This window comes from Mugil cephalus, chromosome 15 (genome assembly GCF_022458985.1).
Source record: "Mugil cephalus isolate CIBA_MC_2020 chromosome 15, CIBA_Mcephalus_1.1, whole genome shotgun sequence".
In the NCBI taxonomy this organism is placed as follows: Eukaryota; Metazoa; Chordata; class Actinopteri; order Mugiliformes; family Mugilidae; genus Mugil; species Mugil cephalus.
In genome coordinates, this window is record NC_061784.1 from 9,534,470 (window position 1) to 9,552,721 (window position 18,252).

At 45.5% G+C, this 18,252-nt stretch overlaps 1 protein-coding gene across 4 annotated transcripts in view; it reads left to right on the forward strand.

The window, feature by feature from the left end:
- The window catches only part of robo3 (roundabout, axon guidance receptor, homolog 3 (Drosophila)), a 149,579-nt gene extending 133,043 nt beyond the window's left edge, over positions 1 to 16,536 (forward strand). Inside the window, exons 12-28 of one of the 4 annotated variants that reach the window (XM_047607191.1) lie at positions 549 to 717; positions 3,412 to 3,578; positions 3,680 to 3,801; positions 3,932 to 4,148; positions 4,685 to 4,809; positions 5,109 to 5,292; positions 5,575 to 5,817; positions 6,311 to 6,350; positions 6,492 to 6,631; positions 6,713 to 6,994; positions 7,276 to 7,423; positions 7,905 to 8,129; positions 9,275 to 9,474; positions 9,601 to 9,708; positions 10,386 to 10,541; positions 12,178 to 12,320; positions 15,645 to 16,536. In XM_047607191.1, coding sequence (XP_047463147.1) covers positions 549 to 717; positions 3,412 to 3,578; positions 3,680 to 3,801; positions 3,932 to 4,148; positions 4,685 to 4,809; positions 5,109 to 5,292; positions 5,575 to 5,817; positions 6,311 to 6,350; positions 6,492 to 6,631; positions 6,713 to 6,994; positions 7,276 to 7,423; positions 7,905 to 8,129; positions 9,275 to 9,474; positions 9,601 to 9,708; positions 10,386 to 10,541; positions 12,178 to 12,320; positions 15,645 to 15,656 — 2,681 coding nt within the window. In that variant the 3' untranslated portion in view covers positions 15,657 to 16,536. The remainder of the gene's footprint in view (positions 1 to 548; positions 718 to 3,411; positions 3,579 to 3,679; positions 3,802 to 3,931; positions 4,149 to 4,684; positions 4,810 to 5,108; positions 5,293 to 5,574; positions 5,818 to 6,310; positions 6,351 to 6,491; positions 6,632 to 6,712; positions 6,995 to 7,275; positions 7,424 to 7,904; positions 8,130 to 9,274; positions 9,475 to 9,600; positions 9,709 to 10,385; positions 10,542 to 12,177; positions 12,321 to 15,644) is intronic. The other 3 variants (XM_047607192.1, XM_047607194.1, XM_047607195.1) reach the window with 3 other exon arrangements.
- Positions 16,537 to 18,252: the final 1,716 nt, after the last annotated feature.

Below are 18,252 nucleotides of genomic sequence, written 5' to 3' on the forward strand. Positions count from 1 at the left end.
TGCTGGTTCCGAGGCTGTTACTGAGCGGACCGATAGAGCAAAAGGGGATAAGCGAATGTGAAAATATGCTAATGCCCACATCTAGGATGTAATTGTGAAGTATCGTCGACGGCCGCTGCAGCTCGGAGCACATCATCAGTTGAAGTGCTCTGTGAGGCTATGCCCTTTCTATTTCCTCTCCAACCCATAAGCCATTACTGTAGAAAATATTTTAAGCAGTAGAGTTTTCATTAGCGGCGTTAAATGAAGGAGTAACAACTTAACAAGCTGCTCTGATGACACCTAAGTTTGTTATTGGACTATTAGCATCGTAATGGTTAGTTAGGATCTAACAGCAGAATTGTGAAGTCTGTTAGAAGTGAGGGGCTCCGCCTGTGGGGACCGTGATGCAAATGTTCAGTCAACATTAGCAGGATTGCGCGGAGGACATAATGAAACGATAACGCTGGGGGCTTTATAGATGTTATAATGAAATGTGCCCCCCCTCCTTCTTCCACTTCCCCTCCTCTTACATTTTTTTCTCTTTTCTCCCCAAACTCAACATCCAGAGAGCGCAGACCAGTCAGTGGCCCAGGCCACCGAGCCTTTCCAGCTGCCGGGTCCGCCACACAAACCCATAGTTACAGATGTGTCGAAGAACAGCGTCTCTCTGACCTGGCAACCCAACGCCCACGAGGGGGGAGCCGCCGTCACCTCGTATATCATCGAGGCCTTCAGGTGAGTTTCGCAGAAGTCTGGCCTGGCATCGTCATCGTTTATCCGCATTCCCGTTTCGGTCATTTTGGGTCACTGGAACTCCTCGACGTACGACGTAATGTGGAAGCTCTTAAAAGTGAATCCAGCTCCAGCATTTGTTAATTAGTATTAGAGCTTGAAGAGAAGATGGAATTCACAGGAAAATGATAGAATACAAAGTAGTAGCGAGCAATTTTGTTGAGTAAGGACTAGCGATGGGCATCGATAATTGATTCCAACTGGTTCAACTCATTGATATCATTAGTCTTCGTCCTTATTGATTCTTTTCATGCCAAATCTTTACGTCCCAGGCCAGATGGTGGCAGATGGTGGATGAACCTAAAAGTTGTTTTCCAACAGCCATAAAATGAAAGAAGAAGAAGAATCATTGCATCAAAACCATTGACTGATCAAAACACGTTATTCACATCACGTGACGCTAAGGTGATGACAAGGAGGACTCAATGACAGAGGCTAAAGCGGTTTTGCTAAAAGGGACTGTAACTGCTCAGTGTGCAGCTTTATTTTATTTTCGTTATTTTAAGCAAGGGCAGCAACACCAACAACAAGCTGAAGCATTTGTAGAAGACGCACGGCGTTAAATACTGAGAGTGCCATGTGTTTGACAATCTCCGGTCAACAAGTGCAGCTATCGCTAACTCTCAGCAGTGCTAGTGGGGATCCAGTGACCAGTTTCCTATTTGTTTACTTACACAAGCTCTTATCTATTGTTTAGAAGCTCCACAAAAATTATGTTGTTCACGCAAAACCACAAACGCCTCCTTTTTCTAGACCAAAATTTCAAGAATCGAATCTATAATGGCATCGGTATCAATAAAATCTTATTGATGCTCATCCCTAGTAAGAACTCGCGAATGAATGATGCAGATGAGCGAAACAAACACTGACGCTTAGACACTCGTGAACCAGCTCCTCCTCGAACCCGAACGGACCCCCCATCAGAAACCTTCAGGTGATGTCACCTGAGGCAGCGTCCATCTTGGATCAATTAGGGCCTTAATAGATTGGGCCGAGCAGGATGGGCGGCTCTCCGGATGGATGGAGGCCTCGAGATGAAGATAGGCAGCGTTATGAGGAAATGTGTCCTTCCAATTCGATAAAGAGGTGTGCACCGGCAGAGCTTAATCAGATCCAGACGTCCACCCTGGCCCATGGCGGCGAGGAGTGTTTCCGAATAACGCAGAGTGATTCTTTGTAAAGCAGCTGGAGGGGACCGCTGGGATGTTTGCAATAACATTTCATTGCCTGAGGTGCTGAGGTTTGTTTGCAGGAGCGTTGAGAGGAGCGAGGGCTGGGGCTCGTGTGTGTATGTGTGCATATACGCTCTCTAATGGTGTTTATTTAATGTGCATAGGCAGCCTTTCCATCCTCCTGCTAAGACTTCATTAATTTTAGCCCTGTGCGTGACTGCATGAACTCCGAGCCTCTCTTTCACAAAGTTACCTTGAATCTAGTGCACCCTCCCAAAGATGCGACTTGAGTATTCATGAGTCGTACTCCTCTTTGGTCTAATTGTTGCAGTTCAGGACTGCAGCTAGCTCACCACGAACCCCCACAATACCCTTGGGGGACATCTAAAAGTGTCAAACAAATGGTTGGGGAGGTCTTTGTGGCTGCCTCTCTACGCCAAGGTGACAATAAATTCACGGAGTAAAGGGGAGAGACGTGAGGAAGAGGGAACGCGGTTAAGCGTTGGTGGGATGATGCATCTGTGGGAGTGCCACAAGGCCAAGAACATGCCCTCATTTCCTCTTGGCAGCTGTGCCTTCTTACAAGCCCCATTACATTATTCATCAGGACAGCAAATTGTATAATTTGAAGATCTTCCAGCAAACACAAACTTGTCTGGAGCCGGAAACTTTGCTCACATCTGCTATTGTTAAGATGCTAGATAAGAAATATTAAAGGGAGGCCAAAAATAGTTCCCCGTCTGGAGACTTTCCCGTGCATTGGTTAATTGTGTAGCTACACATATGTTCTCTGCTCATGAAGTACAAATTTTACTACATACTGCAATACATGCAACTAATTAAAAATATGTTTCATTGTTATATATTAACCTATCCACATTTATATACAATTTGAACAATTAGAGCTGACAACCTTAACCCTACTCAGTTCCTTATATGTGTGCTGTAGGCAGTATTCTTACAGTCGGAGGAGAATCAGACTCCATCCTCCCAACATAATATGTAATACAAAACAAACAAACAGCTGAGGCTGTCATAGTTTTATAAGTTTATTGGGAGTTGAACTGAATAGGCTGCTATTAGAAATTCTAAATGTAATACATCCAGTGTGATGAAAACCATAGCATCTGTTCAAATACATAGATTTGTTTGCTGAGTGCCACAACTTTAAGTGTAAGAATATTTTTCTTAACTTAGCGAAGAGCCTGCTTATCATTTTGGAGCAGGATTTAGTTTATATATATATATATATATAAATAACATGTGTTTCAATTAGCTTGTTTTTATCTCGTGGCTTTTTCTTGGAGTTGTGTCTGTCAATAAACTGAGGAAATTAGTGATAATTAGTGATAATTAGTAGCAGCTTGTTATGAAATAAATGTAGGTCCATCTGTAATATCAGTGAAATGCTCAACACTAGATACTTCGCTGTTGACACAAAACACTTCCATCACTTCTTTTCCAGCCAATCAGCGGGCAGCACGTGGCAGACCGTGGCCGACCTGGTTAAGATGGAGACCCACACGATCACCGGCCTCCTTCCCAACACCATCTACCTGTTCATCGTCCGAGCCGTCAACGCCTACGGCCTGAGTGACCCGAGCCCCATCTCCGAGCCCGTCAGAACTCAGGGTCAGTCTGCAGCCTCTCACGGCGAGACACGCGGCGCATCGTTAAAAACACCTCACTATTGTGCACTAGTTAGATTTGGAATATGTGTCTTTTTTCCTCAGATGTGAGTCCTACAGGTCAGGGGGTGGACCACAGGCAAGTGCAGAGGGAGCTGGGCGAGGTCGCTGTCCAGCTCCAGGACCCCGTCACGCCATCGACGACCTCCATTCGAGTATCATGGACTGTGCGTGCTTTGAGGGCTTTATTTTAGGGTTGGGGAAGGGAGTTTTTATTTTTTTATTTTTTTACTCTTTGACTTCATCTCGCTCGGCTTTTCTCATTTCCCCTCAACGCTGACCTCAATTTTCTTTCAGGTCGACCGTCAGTCTCAGTATGTCCAGGGCTACCGCCTCTTCTACCGGCCCAGCGGGGGAACCTGGCTCCTCCAGGACATCAACTCCCCCTCTGAGCGCAGCACCGTCCTCGGCAGCCTGCTGAAGGGAACCGAGTACGAGATAAAGATCCGCCCGTATTTTGACGAGTTCCAGGGCAGGGACAGCCGGACGTTGCTGGTTCGGACCGCGGAGGAAGGTAATAAATAAGTGCGGTGAAACATAACCGCTACGGGGGGAGATTCAAAGTAAATTGAGCTAGGATCTGTTTGACACTGCAGGGCCTGTTCATTAGCCTGGATGACACCACACCCAATCTTAGACTCATTTTTGGTTTCATTTTACATCATCTGCAATTTACATCCTTTGTGTTGGTCAGTCTTTTCATTATATTCGGCAGTACCACTTTTGGAGCCTCGGGTTTATATTGGGTGATTCAGATTAAGCGCATGGGAGTAGATTGTTTTTGCCATCAGCACTCGCGGACTGGATCGGAGTAGTTTAGTTAAAGCCAGAATAAAAAATGTTTAACTCGTACAGCCCTCGATGAACCTTCATTTCCCATCTCGGTGCAAGTCACTTTCTTGAATTTCTCTTTCTTGCCTGAGGCTATTACTTTTTTTTTTTTTTTTTTTTTAAAGAAACTTGTTAATAATTACTGTGGTCAATACGCTCTAAGCGTGCTGATGAAATTACTGTATATGAAGGACGCCTCTCTCTTTTCACTTCTCCCAGTCCCCAGCGCACCGCCCAGAGCCGTTACAGTGGCGACGGCCAAGCTAAGCAACAGCTCCGGCATCAGCGTCTCCTGGGAGCCGCCACCTAGCGAGATGCAGAATGGCATCATCCAGGAGTACAGGGTAAACACACCTCGACACGCGAGCTAAATGCACGGCTTCCCTCTGTTTCACACAAAACCTCTGGTAAAAGTAGAAAATAATAAGGCTGCTGAGGACATCTTATTAAACCCACACTGTCCACAACAGGTGCAATCTCCAGAGCCTGACGTGTTCATTCAAACTTAGAGAAGTCCACTGCTACTGCTCAGTATTTAACGTATGTTCGTTGTGGTTTTGACAGTTTCACCAGTGAAGGGAAATGTAAACTTCGGGGGTGGTCAAAACGTAAAAAAACGTCTGCATTGCAAATCTCCCAACAGGTTTGGTGCGTGGGCAGCGGCGGCGATAACCAGACTCGATACTACATCAACAAGACGGTGGACGGCAACACGCTGTCCACGGTGCTGAAAGGCCTGATACCGGGCACGCTCTACCGGGTGGAGGTGGCGGCGGTGACCAGCGCGGGCGTCGGCACTCGCAGTCAGCCGGTGTCCATCCTCATCAGTGAGTCCGGAGCTGGAAGAATGAGAGTGGGAGGCGATGGAGACGCAAAACCAGTTATTGTTCTGCAAGAAGAAAAAAAAAACATCACCATTGTTATTGTTTGTTCTTTTAACCATATTAGCATGTTTGCTTTTCTAATCAAGCTAGCTTCTGACCAAAGTAGCTGCTATGAAGTAGAAGATTACATATGTCTGGAATGTGAAATGCACACAACGGATAAAACAATCGCTGGCACGTGTCATTTTGAGCTTCGTCTCATCTCGTTCTTCCCTCCCCCCCCAGAGCTGCCAGCTGAACAGCCCTCGGTGGCAGGTGGAGGAGGCCCCGGCGGCGACGGCGGCGAGGAGAGCAGCGTGAGCCTGGCCGAGCAGATCACCGACGTGGTCAAGCAGCCAGCGTTCATCGCGGGCATCGGCGGGGCCTGCTGGGTCATCCTCATGGGCTTCAGCGTCTGGATCTACTGCCGCCGCAAGAAGAGGAAGGAGCTGAGCCACTACACGGCCTCCTTCGCCTACACACCGGCAGGTCGGGGAATTTATGCGCACGGGATGATGCGTTGCAAGTGTGAAAGCACATAACTTGTGGGAGTGGATTTCGGATCGTCGCCAGATTATGGCATTTCATATGCAAATGCGTTTTTTGTGCGTTTTGGTGCGACGCTTCAAATAAAAGCAAGCCTAATTCCCACATAGATTAAAGCTGGGCTCCAGTTGTTTTTTAGTACATCTATGCGTGCGTGTACGTACATAAAGTCCTATTGTAGTTTACAGTGAGTCTGTTTACCGCAGCAGCTTGTGGAGCTCCGTTACCTGACGGGAAACGTCTCTGTTTAAGAATTTGCACACACGTTTTTCCAAGCGAGGAGATCAGACAACATTTCTGCGGAAATGAGGACAGCTGACTCTGGGAAATATAAACTGGGTGTAGCTTGAACAAAAAGAGAAAATGGAAGCAAAGTAGGACACAAAAAAAATGTAACCCATCCTCATCGCTCTTTGTTTCTCTCTGCCTTCTTTAGTTGGTTTCCCTCATGGAGAAGGACCAGGACTCAATGGAAGGTAACTGACGTGTCACCTCACATCCTTCGCCTATATGTTAAAAAATCCTTCGTTGCTGTACACGAGCAGCTATTCTTTTCTCTGCTAGTCTGGATTCTGTGTAGCACCGTGCCTTAAATTAATGCCAGCGTGTCTCCGCAGGCCTGGCGTGCTCGGAGGCAACATGGGCAACTACCCATGGCTGGCGGACTCTTGGCCCACCACCAACTTGGTCCACAGCGGCAAAGAGGCCGTTAACTGCTGCACCACCAACCACGACACGGCGGAGAGATACTACAATGGTAGCTGCCGCCTGCTTTGGGTTTGTTGCGCTCCGCGAACGAGAACGCCGCGCCTAACACCTTCTCCGTCCCTTTGCGCAGAAGCGGGCATCTCCAACTACTTGAATCAGACGGAGAAGTACAGCATGGGGGGCTCCACCGAAGGCCCCATCTACAGCACCATCGACGCCACCAGCGAAGACCTGCACAGCTTCACCTACGCCCAGCACAGCTCGCCCACGCCCTACGCCTCCACCTCCATCATGCCTTTCACCAACCAGACGCCGGCGCCCGGCCACGGCGGCGAGCAGCAGGACGACGGGCACTGGATCACCCAGCCGGGGCCCTCCGGGGCTCAGTATGCACAGCCGGACCGCTGCAGTGGTGAGGGGGGGGGGTGCACCGGGGTTATTTTCATTAGATTAGTTAATGAATTCATCAGTAGAGAAAAATAATCACCCGCTACTTTCATAATCAGTTTACCTTTCAAGTCCATTTTGAAAGAAATGCAAATCGTTCGTGTTTTTTTCCCCATTTTAAAAGATTTATTTTTACTTTCTGGCATTGACGTGTTTTCAAAAGCGTAAATAAATTATACTCGGCGTGATGAAACTTCTTCCTCTTCCTCTTCCTCATTTGAATCCCTTCCGTTTCTCTGTGCGTAGGCAAGCCCAAGCAGAAGGCGATGGGTAAGGCCGTCAAGACCCCGTCTCTGACCTGGATGGAGGCCTTGCCCCCGCCGCCCCCCGTCGGAGAGCTGGAACAGTGCGAGCAGGACAGCGAGCTCGCAGAGCACGAGGACATGGACTTGGGGTGAGTCAGACCAGCAGCACACATCTTTATAAATTAGCATTACGCCGCCGCATCATCGCTTACACTTTGCATCACCTCGAGGTGGCACATTAAGTATCGAGCTCGACGCGGCTCTTATGCCCCTGGCCTTTACAACTCAATTATCTCAGCCATGGTCAATTGCTTGACTGATTTAGCTGTTTTCTCCACCCTCAAAACACAATTAGCCGTGTTCCTCATCGCCCGCACTCTCTGCAACCTCAGAGTAAAAACTATCATTCAGCCTCGCCCCCGCCCAAGCCGAAGGTGAGCGTCCTGCCGAGGCCCCCGTAACTTGAGCCTGACAGGCCGTCATTTATCTCTGCGTAGCCCCGCAGCCGGCTGGATTTCGAAGGCACGGCTGAACAAACAAGCCTCTTCTCCTCTTGATAATATCTTTTTAACGCCACACGGAGATAAGGCCCTCGTCACCATGCCGCCACGCTCGTCCTTGTCTGTGCAGCTCGGACGAGGAGTGGTGCCCCCCCCTCCCGGAGAGGACCTATCTGATGGAGGGCTGCGAGGACGGGCCCACGCCACCCCTGAGGAACAACGCCTCCTCCCCGGCCACCTCCTACAGCCACCAGTCCACAGCCACGCTCACCCCGTCGCCGCACGAGGAGCCGCGAGCGCCCCACGACCTTCCCCTTCCCCGCCTCAACCAGCTGGAGGGACAGCAGCTGTCACGGTACGGACGCAGGCTCGCTGTCTAATTACGCAGTCGTCTTTGAAAGCACTGTGTGTCAGAGTTTGTTAATATCAGGAAATGCACCATTGTTATGGGTTTAATGTTAGTGCTAAGGCTGTTGTTGAGTGGGTGTCTTACAAACTAGAAGGTCAGCGGTTCGACTGGTATCTTTATTTAACTTTATTACCAGAGATTACTGTGCGTATGGAAACTTCCAGGGTTGGAGTTTTGATTCTGAATTCTGTACAGAGGTCAACAAATAATAATCTAATGTGGGCACAAGTCTTGATCCATCAGAGGCGTCAGCTGTTAAAATGTCAGATGAAGTCAGGATTTATTTTCATGCAGTTTGTTAAACTGAGATCGGATCTGGAGACGCGCATTAATGCCGAGTGTGAACACACATACCCAAGATGCAGACGCAGGCCTCGAGAGCTGTGATTGGTCCGCTTGGTAGGAGCGCGTTTCCGCTTTAGTATTTCTGGAGGAGGTTCAGAGATGCAAACATTTATGACAGGTTTTTGGCGTTTTTCAGTCGCTGTTGTTGAAAGTGAATCAGGAAGTGAAAACAGGAAGTGGTAAAAACGACACAGCGCCAGCTAGTGTTTGGGTGGTGTTTTTACAGAGTCAGCCACAAAAGTTTAATAGCTAGCACCGTGTAGACCATGTGCATAGGTTACAGCATCTATGTCTCCTTAAATTAGCCTTAAAGCCAGTCACCTGCTCTTGAATAGCCTAGATCAGATCTTAAATACAAGGTGTAAACAGGCCCTTACTGGATTATGTGTATCCTATTTGCCTTTTCACATTTGAGTCATGCCTTTCAGCTTTAATGATTTTTGCAATAAGGCCCTGTCACTGCAAGTGTTATCACATAGTTTATAGACATATAGACTCATGTGAATAATAACTGTCGACGCTGTAGCTGTTGTTTTGCTTTAACAGCTGTTTCTCTCAATCATTTTCTCCTACTGGGGCAGAACTGCACACATGCGTCTGATTTACAATGTTCCAGCGACGCCGCGAATCGTTAGCAAGAGGTCGAGGGTTAAATTATCCACATAAACAAGAACGAAGCAGAGAACATAGCTGCTGATTGCGTTGATTTGCACTCTCCAGTAACACGTTGCCCTTACTTCCCATAGCAGAAGGTTACCCTGCGGTCCGGTGCCAGTTCCCCAGGCACCCAGCCCGCCGCTCACCCAGTCCAACCCCAGCCTCTCTGGCCAACAGCATCACGGCTCATCAGAGGTTGGCACGCTGCAGTGCCAAAGTCCTGACCATCGCTGCCTCCACAGCCAGGGGGCCGCTCCGAATGAAGACAATGTCAGCACAACCACACCTGGTAAAGTGACGGGTGCGCTCAGGCACGCCATCCTAACTCAAACAAGGGAAAGCAGAGCGCGATTTAAACAATTTTTTTTTTTTTTTGTGTATCGATTGATAATTTTTCATTGCGTTTCCCCTGCAGTGCACTGCCGCTCATCCCAAGCAGACTCGTGCACTCCTCCCAACCAAAAATCAAGAGTGAAAAAAAAGGCGTCCAAGAGCTCAGCGTACAGAAGAGATATACAAGGAGGTGAGTGGATTCAAATATGTTGCTTTTCATAACTGACATTCATTCGATTCGCTGTGTTCTTGGTTAAACTGGGATCATTGCTAGAACAATGGGAAGGCTACAGCTTTAAATGCAGCTATTGTTCATTGTCAGTGCACAAGCACACACACACACACACACACAAACACGTACACACACACCATCTGTGTTTGAATACATCTCTGGTAAAGGACAAGTTGTGAAGCTAACCTTCCTGATTATGGATTTCTGTCATAATCTCAGTGCACACACTTTCTGTTTTCTGCACGTGCCATATGTTTACCAGATAAGCGCAGAACAGATTGGAAATTATGATAATCTGAAGCTGCCGCGCGCTGTAAAGCCGTAATCTTTAAAACTAGCCACACGCGGCCGCATGTGATCTGCACACCAGTACGCTCATTTTAACAAACAGCAGGTTGGCGGTTATTTAACTTTGCTCATTTGCGGGAGGAAAACAGCTGGAGGTATGTTCTCTCTAATTATGTGTTGTGAAAACAGGACGGCGCAAACAAAAAGAAGCTCTTGTTATTTATTTATTTTTTCTCCTGGTGAAATAAAACCTGTCTTTAATGTGGACCCGGCGCTCGAGCGCCCGCTTCAAACTGGATTTCTTCCATTCCAAACATTCTTCGTGCGTGTTTTTTTTTTTTCCCTAGACCTGCCTCCACCTCCGGAGCCGCCACCGGACGAGGGAAGGCTGCAGGGCCCCCAGGGGTGCACGGAGGCCAACAGCACCGCGTCCTCCCTGGAGAGGAGGGAGTACAGCAGCAACAGCCACCAGAGGAAAGGCTCGGGACAAAGACACGCTGACAGTGAGACACTGCTTTTCTGACTGTGGCATTTTGGTCTTAATGGGTGTAATGTGAAAAGAATGAAATTTAGGACACAGCGTGCACGCCTTCTAAAATATTTATTCCTTGCAGAGATTGGATATATACTTATTCTCCAAAAAAGAGTGAAATCTAAAGTCGTTGCTGTATCCGTCTCGTGTCGTTTCCTAATGCTGCATTGCAGCATTTTTTCTCCTCCACTGACTTTACAATATGAAACTCGGCTAAGCACAGAAACTTGTTGACCATAAATGAGAACACAGGTTGCGCACGTTTGTCTCTCTGAAGCAGAAAGCCACCGATTTGAAAGAGAAAATTAAAATGGTCGTCCCAGAGGGCAGTCACACCTAATGACCGTACCCAGCTCTAGAATTGATATTGATCCCAACAGCTGCAAAGGCAATTCATCCCCCGTCCACACCCATCCTTGCACTCAGCTTTACTCAGCTGCGCGCTTGAAAATGCACCGTTTTAGATAGATAAAGTTAATGAACTCCCACCAAACTACCCAATTCTGCCTTTTGTGGCAGTTCCTGCGATGCCCTAGTCAAGTTTTTTTTTTTTTAACCTTGATCCAACAGTTCGGTACCACCGATCTGAGTCCTGATCTGATCTTAAATAAACACAGTTTGCCACCATGGAGATTCATAAAGGCGTTTCTTAACTTGTATTCTCCTTCATCACATGTGCAATTGGAATAGCGCTCTGTAGAGTAGTGAGGAGAGGTCAACTCGTACCTTAGCTCTAAACTCTAACAGACGATGAATATGTCTGATCATCCAAGGCCATAAACTCTGTAACCCTCTCTAATATTTTTTTTGGCATATCTTTCACCAGCCAGCGGCCATTAAAATAGACCTAAATAAATAACTACAAAAGATCAGGCTTGACTGGAGCCCCATACCAATCCAATCATTTAAAAAATCGATCTGCCCCAGATACTGATCTCCTGAGACTAACTGGAACTCGACTAGTTCCTGCTACAGTAGTTGTCTACCCTCGTGACATTTTGTCATATGACACATACAAAGGTATACACAAGGTAAAAATATGGGTCATCCAGATTATTCTTTATGGATGAATTACTTAACAAATAACTGATGAAATAGTTGTTTTTTCAATAATTTATAGCTTTTCTAAGTGTAATACTTATTACGCAAATACTAGTTGCAAAAGCTGTTTAAAGTAATTTCTCCCAGTTATTAAGCAATTCACTTTCTGTTCAAACCATTTGTCATTATTTTCTTTAAAACCATTTATCTGTTCATTTGAATTTGTCATATTCGATATTTATGCAATATATTTTTTACAACTATTAGCAAAGCAGCTATTTTAACCCATCAGTTTTATAATTTTTCAACCATTTATCCATTTTTAGCTCCAGTTGTGTTTACCCTACATCTATCCATGTCTGTCTTTTTTTTTAGCTTACATTCTTCTCTTCAGTTCTTTTATGCTTTCTATGTGTCACTCACTTCAGAAAGGAAATCAGAAAGGTGTACCAAAGGAGCAAGTTGAGAGACAGAACCAGATGCACTGATAATTTAAAAAAAAAAAAAAAAAAAAGCCTGCATAAACCATTAACCCTCCCTCCTCTCCTCAATCCACTCATGTGCAGACGAGGAGACGATGCCGTACATCAGTAAGGCCGGATACCTCTCCAGGGGTCAGATGTCGAGTAACTGCTCGACCACAGGAAGCTCCTCATCCAGAGGTTCTACGGGCTCCCGGGGCCTCAACTCAGCCAGGAAACACAACGAGGTATAATTCAGCTCTGTTAAAGGATTTTACCACCGTGGCTTTGTGCATAAAATAAAATAAGCTTCCTCTTTTCCCCCCCAAATGGTTTTAATAATAGATGCAAAGATATTCATGAGCATGGGAAGGAAGCCCATTCCTGCCACGGAGAGGTTCACGGGGTTTACTTTTATCTACATGTCATTACTTAAAACACGTAATCTTATATGTGAGAGTTCCTACATCATCAAACACACACACACTATTCTCTCATGTACACAGATCTACCATTACGGTGTACTCAGAAGGCTTTACAGTAAGTAACGACGTTAGTACACGCCCACTGCTCTCTCTGGAGTGCTCTTCAGAGAGCCCACTTCACCGTGGGAGCGCTCCTTTAAACGCACCACCTGCAGGCTCGCTCACGACGAGCCGCTGTCTTTTATGGCGAGCACGCTGCGCCCGCTGAATGGAGAGCTCTGCGGGCGTCTCACGCTCGTGGAACAACCCTTAGCATGTTTGACATTGTGTTGGCAGACTGCGGGCCACGGGAACCATTTCTGAAGGAAGGGAAGCTAATCTGGAGCCTGAATGTGAAACCAAAACCAGTTGTTAGTCAACGTATTGATTGGTGAAGTGTAGAAGAGAAAATATTTGTCATAATGAATTTGTGGTGGCCAATTTAAGGTGCTTTTATAGAACTGCGGGACCTTGGCGGTGTAAACTACGCACGTAGACTACGCCGGTGTGAGCCATTTATAGTTGTGCGCTCACTCTGCGACAACGCCACCCAAACACTAGTCGGCGCTGTCTTTTTTGCCACTCAGGTTATTTTTGCTTCTAATTTATAGCGTCATTTTTAACAGTGGCCTTAAACATGGATGAACTTTCAGACAAACTTTTGGAGAGACTTTCAGTCGCCATGACCTCACCGTAGTTGCATTTCTGGGGAGGATGGATGTCATTCAGACGTAGCATTAAGATCCGATCTGGGTGATCCAGTCACGTAAAAGACACGTGTGGACACCACCAGGACGAACCGAGGCCACGTTTACACGAATCCGATTTTTGGGTGAAACCGCATAAGTCTTGGACATTTCTGCCAGAGAGAGATTCAGATCGTTCTGCGAACCACACCTTTTATGAATCCAGGTCTCAGGGTGAAACAGAAAAATTCAGAGCCTGTGCGGATTCTTGTTTTCAAATGTGTGAACGCCTGACACGAACATTTGCAATGGATCGATCTTTATGGAGAAATTCTCGACACGACGTCAAGGGAAACCGCAGACAAAAAGATCGTTTTGCTGAGATCACGGCCTGAGATCACGTTTGAGAAATTCGATCACTGAGCACATATGGATGTGGACCGGGTTGCATGTGTCGTCGTTTCCCTTTGCAGTGTGAACGCAGTGCGTCCTGGGCTGCGTTACAAGACCTCCTGCTTTCATTCATTCTGGGAAAAAAAATGCCGCTAGATCTCAATGCGCGGTCTGAACAGGCCCCTTACGTGGGCTTCGGTTTATACGAAGCGGTTACGGTGGCAGCTTTGATGTTTTCTTTTAGTGGCGCAGTTGTTAAGTTTAATCCTGTAACCTGAGGCATCACCATAAAGCCGGCTGCGTGAGGAGACAGAGAAAGGATGGCCCCGTCACGGGTCAGTCCTCCACAAACATCCGACATGGGAATGTAGCAAAGGAACTTGTAAAAGTGACACGAAACACAATTGCTCTTTTCAGTCTCTCCGTGCACACACACAGACACACACACACACACACAAACAGACTTCCCTTGTATCTCATGCTACCCCAGGTCACCCCCCCGTGGAGAGATGAAGAACACCTAAGCCCCCCCTATTTGCCCCTAACTGACCCTTGCCGGCCTTTTCACACCTTCCCGGGGTACATGAAAGCATGAGCCTCCTTAGCAATAAAGTTTGGAGTGTTTCTTCAGGAAGCCTGGATTAGGTTACCTCTTCCTCATGTGGTGTTCCTGGCTGCTTATCTTCTGGCCTTTGACCCAGCCGGTCAGTCTGAGTGTGGGGGAGGGGTCGGTTCTTGGGGCTGTCGCATCTGCTTTGAGGCCTGGAACTAAATCCTCACATAAGCTTTATGTCTTATTAGCAACATTCACTCAATTTATAATTCATGTTTCTGATATGTGCCATGAAATACAGAAATACAGCTTCAGAATCAGTTAAAAATAAGTGCAAGTAAAATAAAAATAGTAAAGCAAAAGGTGTACAAGATGTGCAAGAAACAGAGACAAGAAGTAAATCTATGCTATATGTGTAGGATGGAAAAATAAGGTGCAATAATATGGATGGAGGAGCATTGACATGAGTAAGATGGAGTTATCTGTTACAGAAAGGTGAGTTGTTGCACAGCTGGATCAAGAATGACATGAATGACGTCCCATCGCGTTCCACAGTGTGGGAGCGGAGCTGGATGAGTCACTTTTATTTATCCCTCAAGGAAACTGCTGGAGTTGCTCCCGTAAAGTAATGTGGGCAAGGAGACAGTGGAATGCAAATAGAATAAAAGAACAATATAAAAATACATTAAAAAAAAAAAAGTAAGACGCGTAAGAGTAAATATTAAACAAAGTATTTAAATGTGATGCTTACATTAAACCGCTGCGGAGTCCGTGGCTTGACAGCGGTTGGGCCTCCTTCGGGAACACAGTGGAAATGTCAAGGAGCATTTAACGACCTCCACTCGCTGCTGTACAAGAATGTGCAATTTTGGTCATCGCTAGGAAAATGGGACCCAGATTGAGAGGAAAGAGGCAGAGGTTGTTGCCACTGACAGCGTAGCACTTATGATAAACCTGACTCGATGTTAATAATGTGAATTAAACTGGGGAGGTGGGGTCTCAAAATCTTTGGTTGATTAGACATTTTTATATACTTTTTTAATTTCCCCACCCATATTTACATTTGTTTAAATGCACATTAACACAAATCCAACATATTTTAGTAAAGCGATAAGGGATAGCTTAATACTGAATGAAACATTATGATAATAGTGTATATTTATAGATAGCCCTAAGCCGAGTTTAAGGTAGAACACATACAGTAGGTAGGGGGTCCCTACCTAATATCTACATCAGTTTGAGGGTCCTTGGCCTAAAAAACATTGAAGACTCTCTCTCTCTCTCTCTTTAAGAGTTTTCACTTTGACTTAATTTTTTTAGGAGCCTCAACTTTAAGTGACCGTCTTTAGGATTTGATGTTTTAATCCTGTGTCTGGGGAACACGTTCGTGCGCAGAACTGACTAAGTACATGATTTTATTTCATTAGCATGAACGGGTGCTTATGTGATGTTTTTTTTTTCTTTTTTTCTTTTCAGGAGATGAGATAAGGACAAGCGATAATTCTGCCAGCGTACCATCGTCATCTACCCACCCTGATAAAGTGAGCTGAACAGGAGGAGGAGGAGGAGGAGGAGGAGGATGGAGGAGTAGTCGAGGGCTGTAGGAACTCATTGCCATGGCCTTGCTGTGAAAGAAAGAACAATGGACTTTTACATCCTGTTTTTCGGTATTACTGTCATTATTTAAGAACTATCGGGTTCAATCCTCTCCCATCATTTGTAAATACCTGTGTCTGTGCTGTTCTTCTGTGGGATCTGGATACAGGGAAAGAGACGTATATTGTATTTATGAGGATAAAAAAAAAAGTTTAAAAAAAATTCACACATGTTAAAAAAAAAAGCAAACATAAAAAAACAGTCTGTTGTACAACCTACAAACATGTCTTCTTGAATGTGCCAACTTTTTTTGTCAAAACGTATACTTTTTGGAAAAGCATAAACTACTGTTGCACTCTTGTTGTGATGGCAAAACAACAGAAAATATGAAGCACAAAGTGTGTTCGCTGGTTGAGAGGGGAGGTCGGAAAAGCCAAAACGAGCGGGTTCTCGCTCCCGGAAGGACGCCTCAGCCGCCCCATCCCCCCTCCCCCCCCAAGCGCTTCCCCACCGGGATCCCTGCACCCACGTAGTCCGCTAAGAATGTCATACTTTTCTATGTGTCCTCCGGTTCCTCTGCAGCCATGTGTTTCAGTGTGCCAGCAGACATACAGGCTTTATGAAAGTTTGATTGTAACCCCTCCCTCTCCGTGTCCGTCTGAGAGACTCTTTGCTGCAGTTGTGAGATAAAGTTTGCATATACTCCCTCTAAAACAAACGGAAGAAAAAAGAAAAAAAAAAAAACGTCTGTGGACTGAATTTTTTGTACTCTTGTTGTTTTGTAAATGTAAAATAAAAATACATTTGCTGATCTGCGCCTGCCCACTTTCTTTTGAAGCAGATTTCCAGGCCAAATTACACCGCCTGTGTGCTTGTGTATGATCCGTCTTTTCCCACCATGCCTTTCTGCCTTCCTCCACCCTGGATGGTTACCTTTGGGCTGATGAAAATGATGAAGTACTAGCAGACCTTTCAAAAACCCATAAGATTATTACTTACACTGATTGAAACTGTAAGAACATGTGAAAGGACTTTTTTTTCTTATTTCTTGGGTGAGCTTAGGGCAGTAAAACATTTCTCATCTATTTAGGGCAAATTCTTTTCATTGGAGGACCAAAATTTTATCCAGCAGGAGGGTCATGGGCTAAAATGCTAATTTGGCAGCACATTAAGTTAAATATGGCTATATATTGCATGCATGTGAAAAATAAACACCCTCACAAAATAAAAATTAAGATAAATGAATGACAGGTTATTGTGCTACACATTTATTTTAAATTATTATTTAAATAAAAAAATAATATTTGAAGACAGACATGGATCATTAGCCTTGGGCCTATGTCTTCAAATACAAAGACATTTAGTGCACTAGGCAAAGTAACATGGGACAAAAGATGCCTGGGATGAATGAATATACAGTGGGTAAGGTGCGGGTAAACTTTTTTAAGTTTAATTGTTTAATTGGGCAGCCAGGATTTAGGTAGACTCAACAGAAATCGAGAGGTCTGTGGTCCGGAAGTGCTTATTCCTTTTCTTCGAGTAAGTACCAGTCCCACAATCGTGAGGCCAAACTGAGCAACTTCTCCTGTTCTTGTTACATCTTACAACTTTACAGCTCTATTATCCAAATGATACTGTTTAGTATGTCCATTATGAAATTCTATAAACTTGGCACAGATACAAAAATACAATATTGAGTGTCAAGGCCAATTAGAATTCCCTATGACACTGCACAAAAATCCTATGTTGTCCTGGGTTGTCACAGGTCTTTTTGGAAGTGTGAAAGAGTTCCCGCAATATTTCTTCTTGGGTCAAATTATCCTTTAAGCAACAGTAATTAGCGGTTCAGCTCCCCAGCTAAATTATTTGATGACGTAGATGTACCTGCCTGTCGTTTACTGATTTTGTCAGCGGGCAGCCATGTCAGGCTGTCATTGTAGAAGATCCAGGGCTGCGAGAGCTGCACATTCAGAACTCAAAGATTTGGTCCACTCCCATAGTGAATACATGACTGTGTTCATACACTTTAAGGTTGCAATGCACGACGTCCATACTGTCCATTGTTTCCCTCGCACTGTTCCAGCACAGTTAATTGTGTGATGATGGCGTTGTTTACACGATGACGTATGAGAGGGAGGAAAAAAACTGCCAAGTCAGACCTGTGACTGCTGGCAGTCTGAAAGCCCAGTGGCTTAGAAAATCCCGCAGCAATGCTCTATTTTCAGTGCGAAAGCAGTAATACATACAAGTTGTTTCAGTTACAAGGAAACAACGGTCGCATAGCAACTCATGACACTTATCTAGGTGAGCATGTCCCCTTGTAGAGGATCAGGAGAAGACATTATGAGCCTCAGAAACCGGTAGTCAGATTTCTATAAGCCTGATTACACACTAAATGAACCTCCACCAGCACAATCAAACCAGGAAGAAGAGTGATGCCATGGAGCTCATGAGCGTTGGCGTACCAGCTCAGCTGTTCCAACATTTA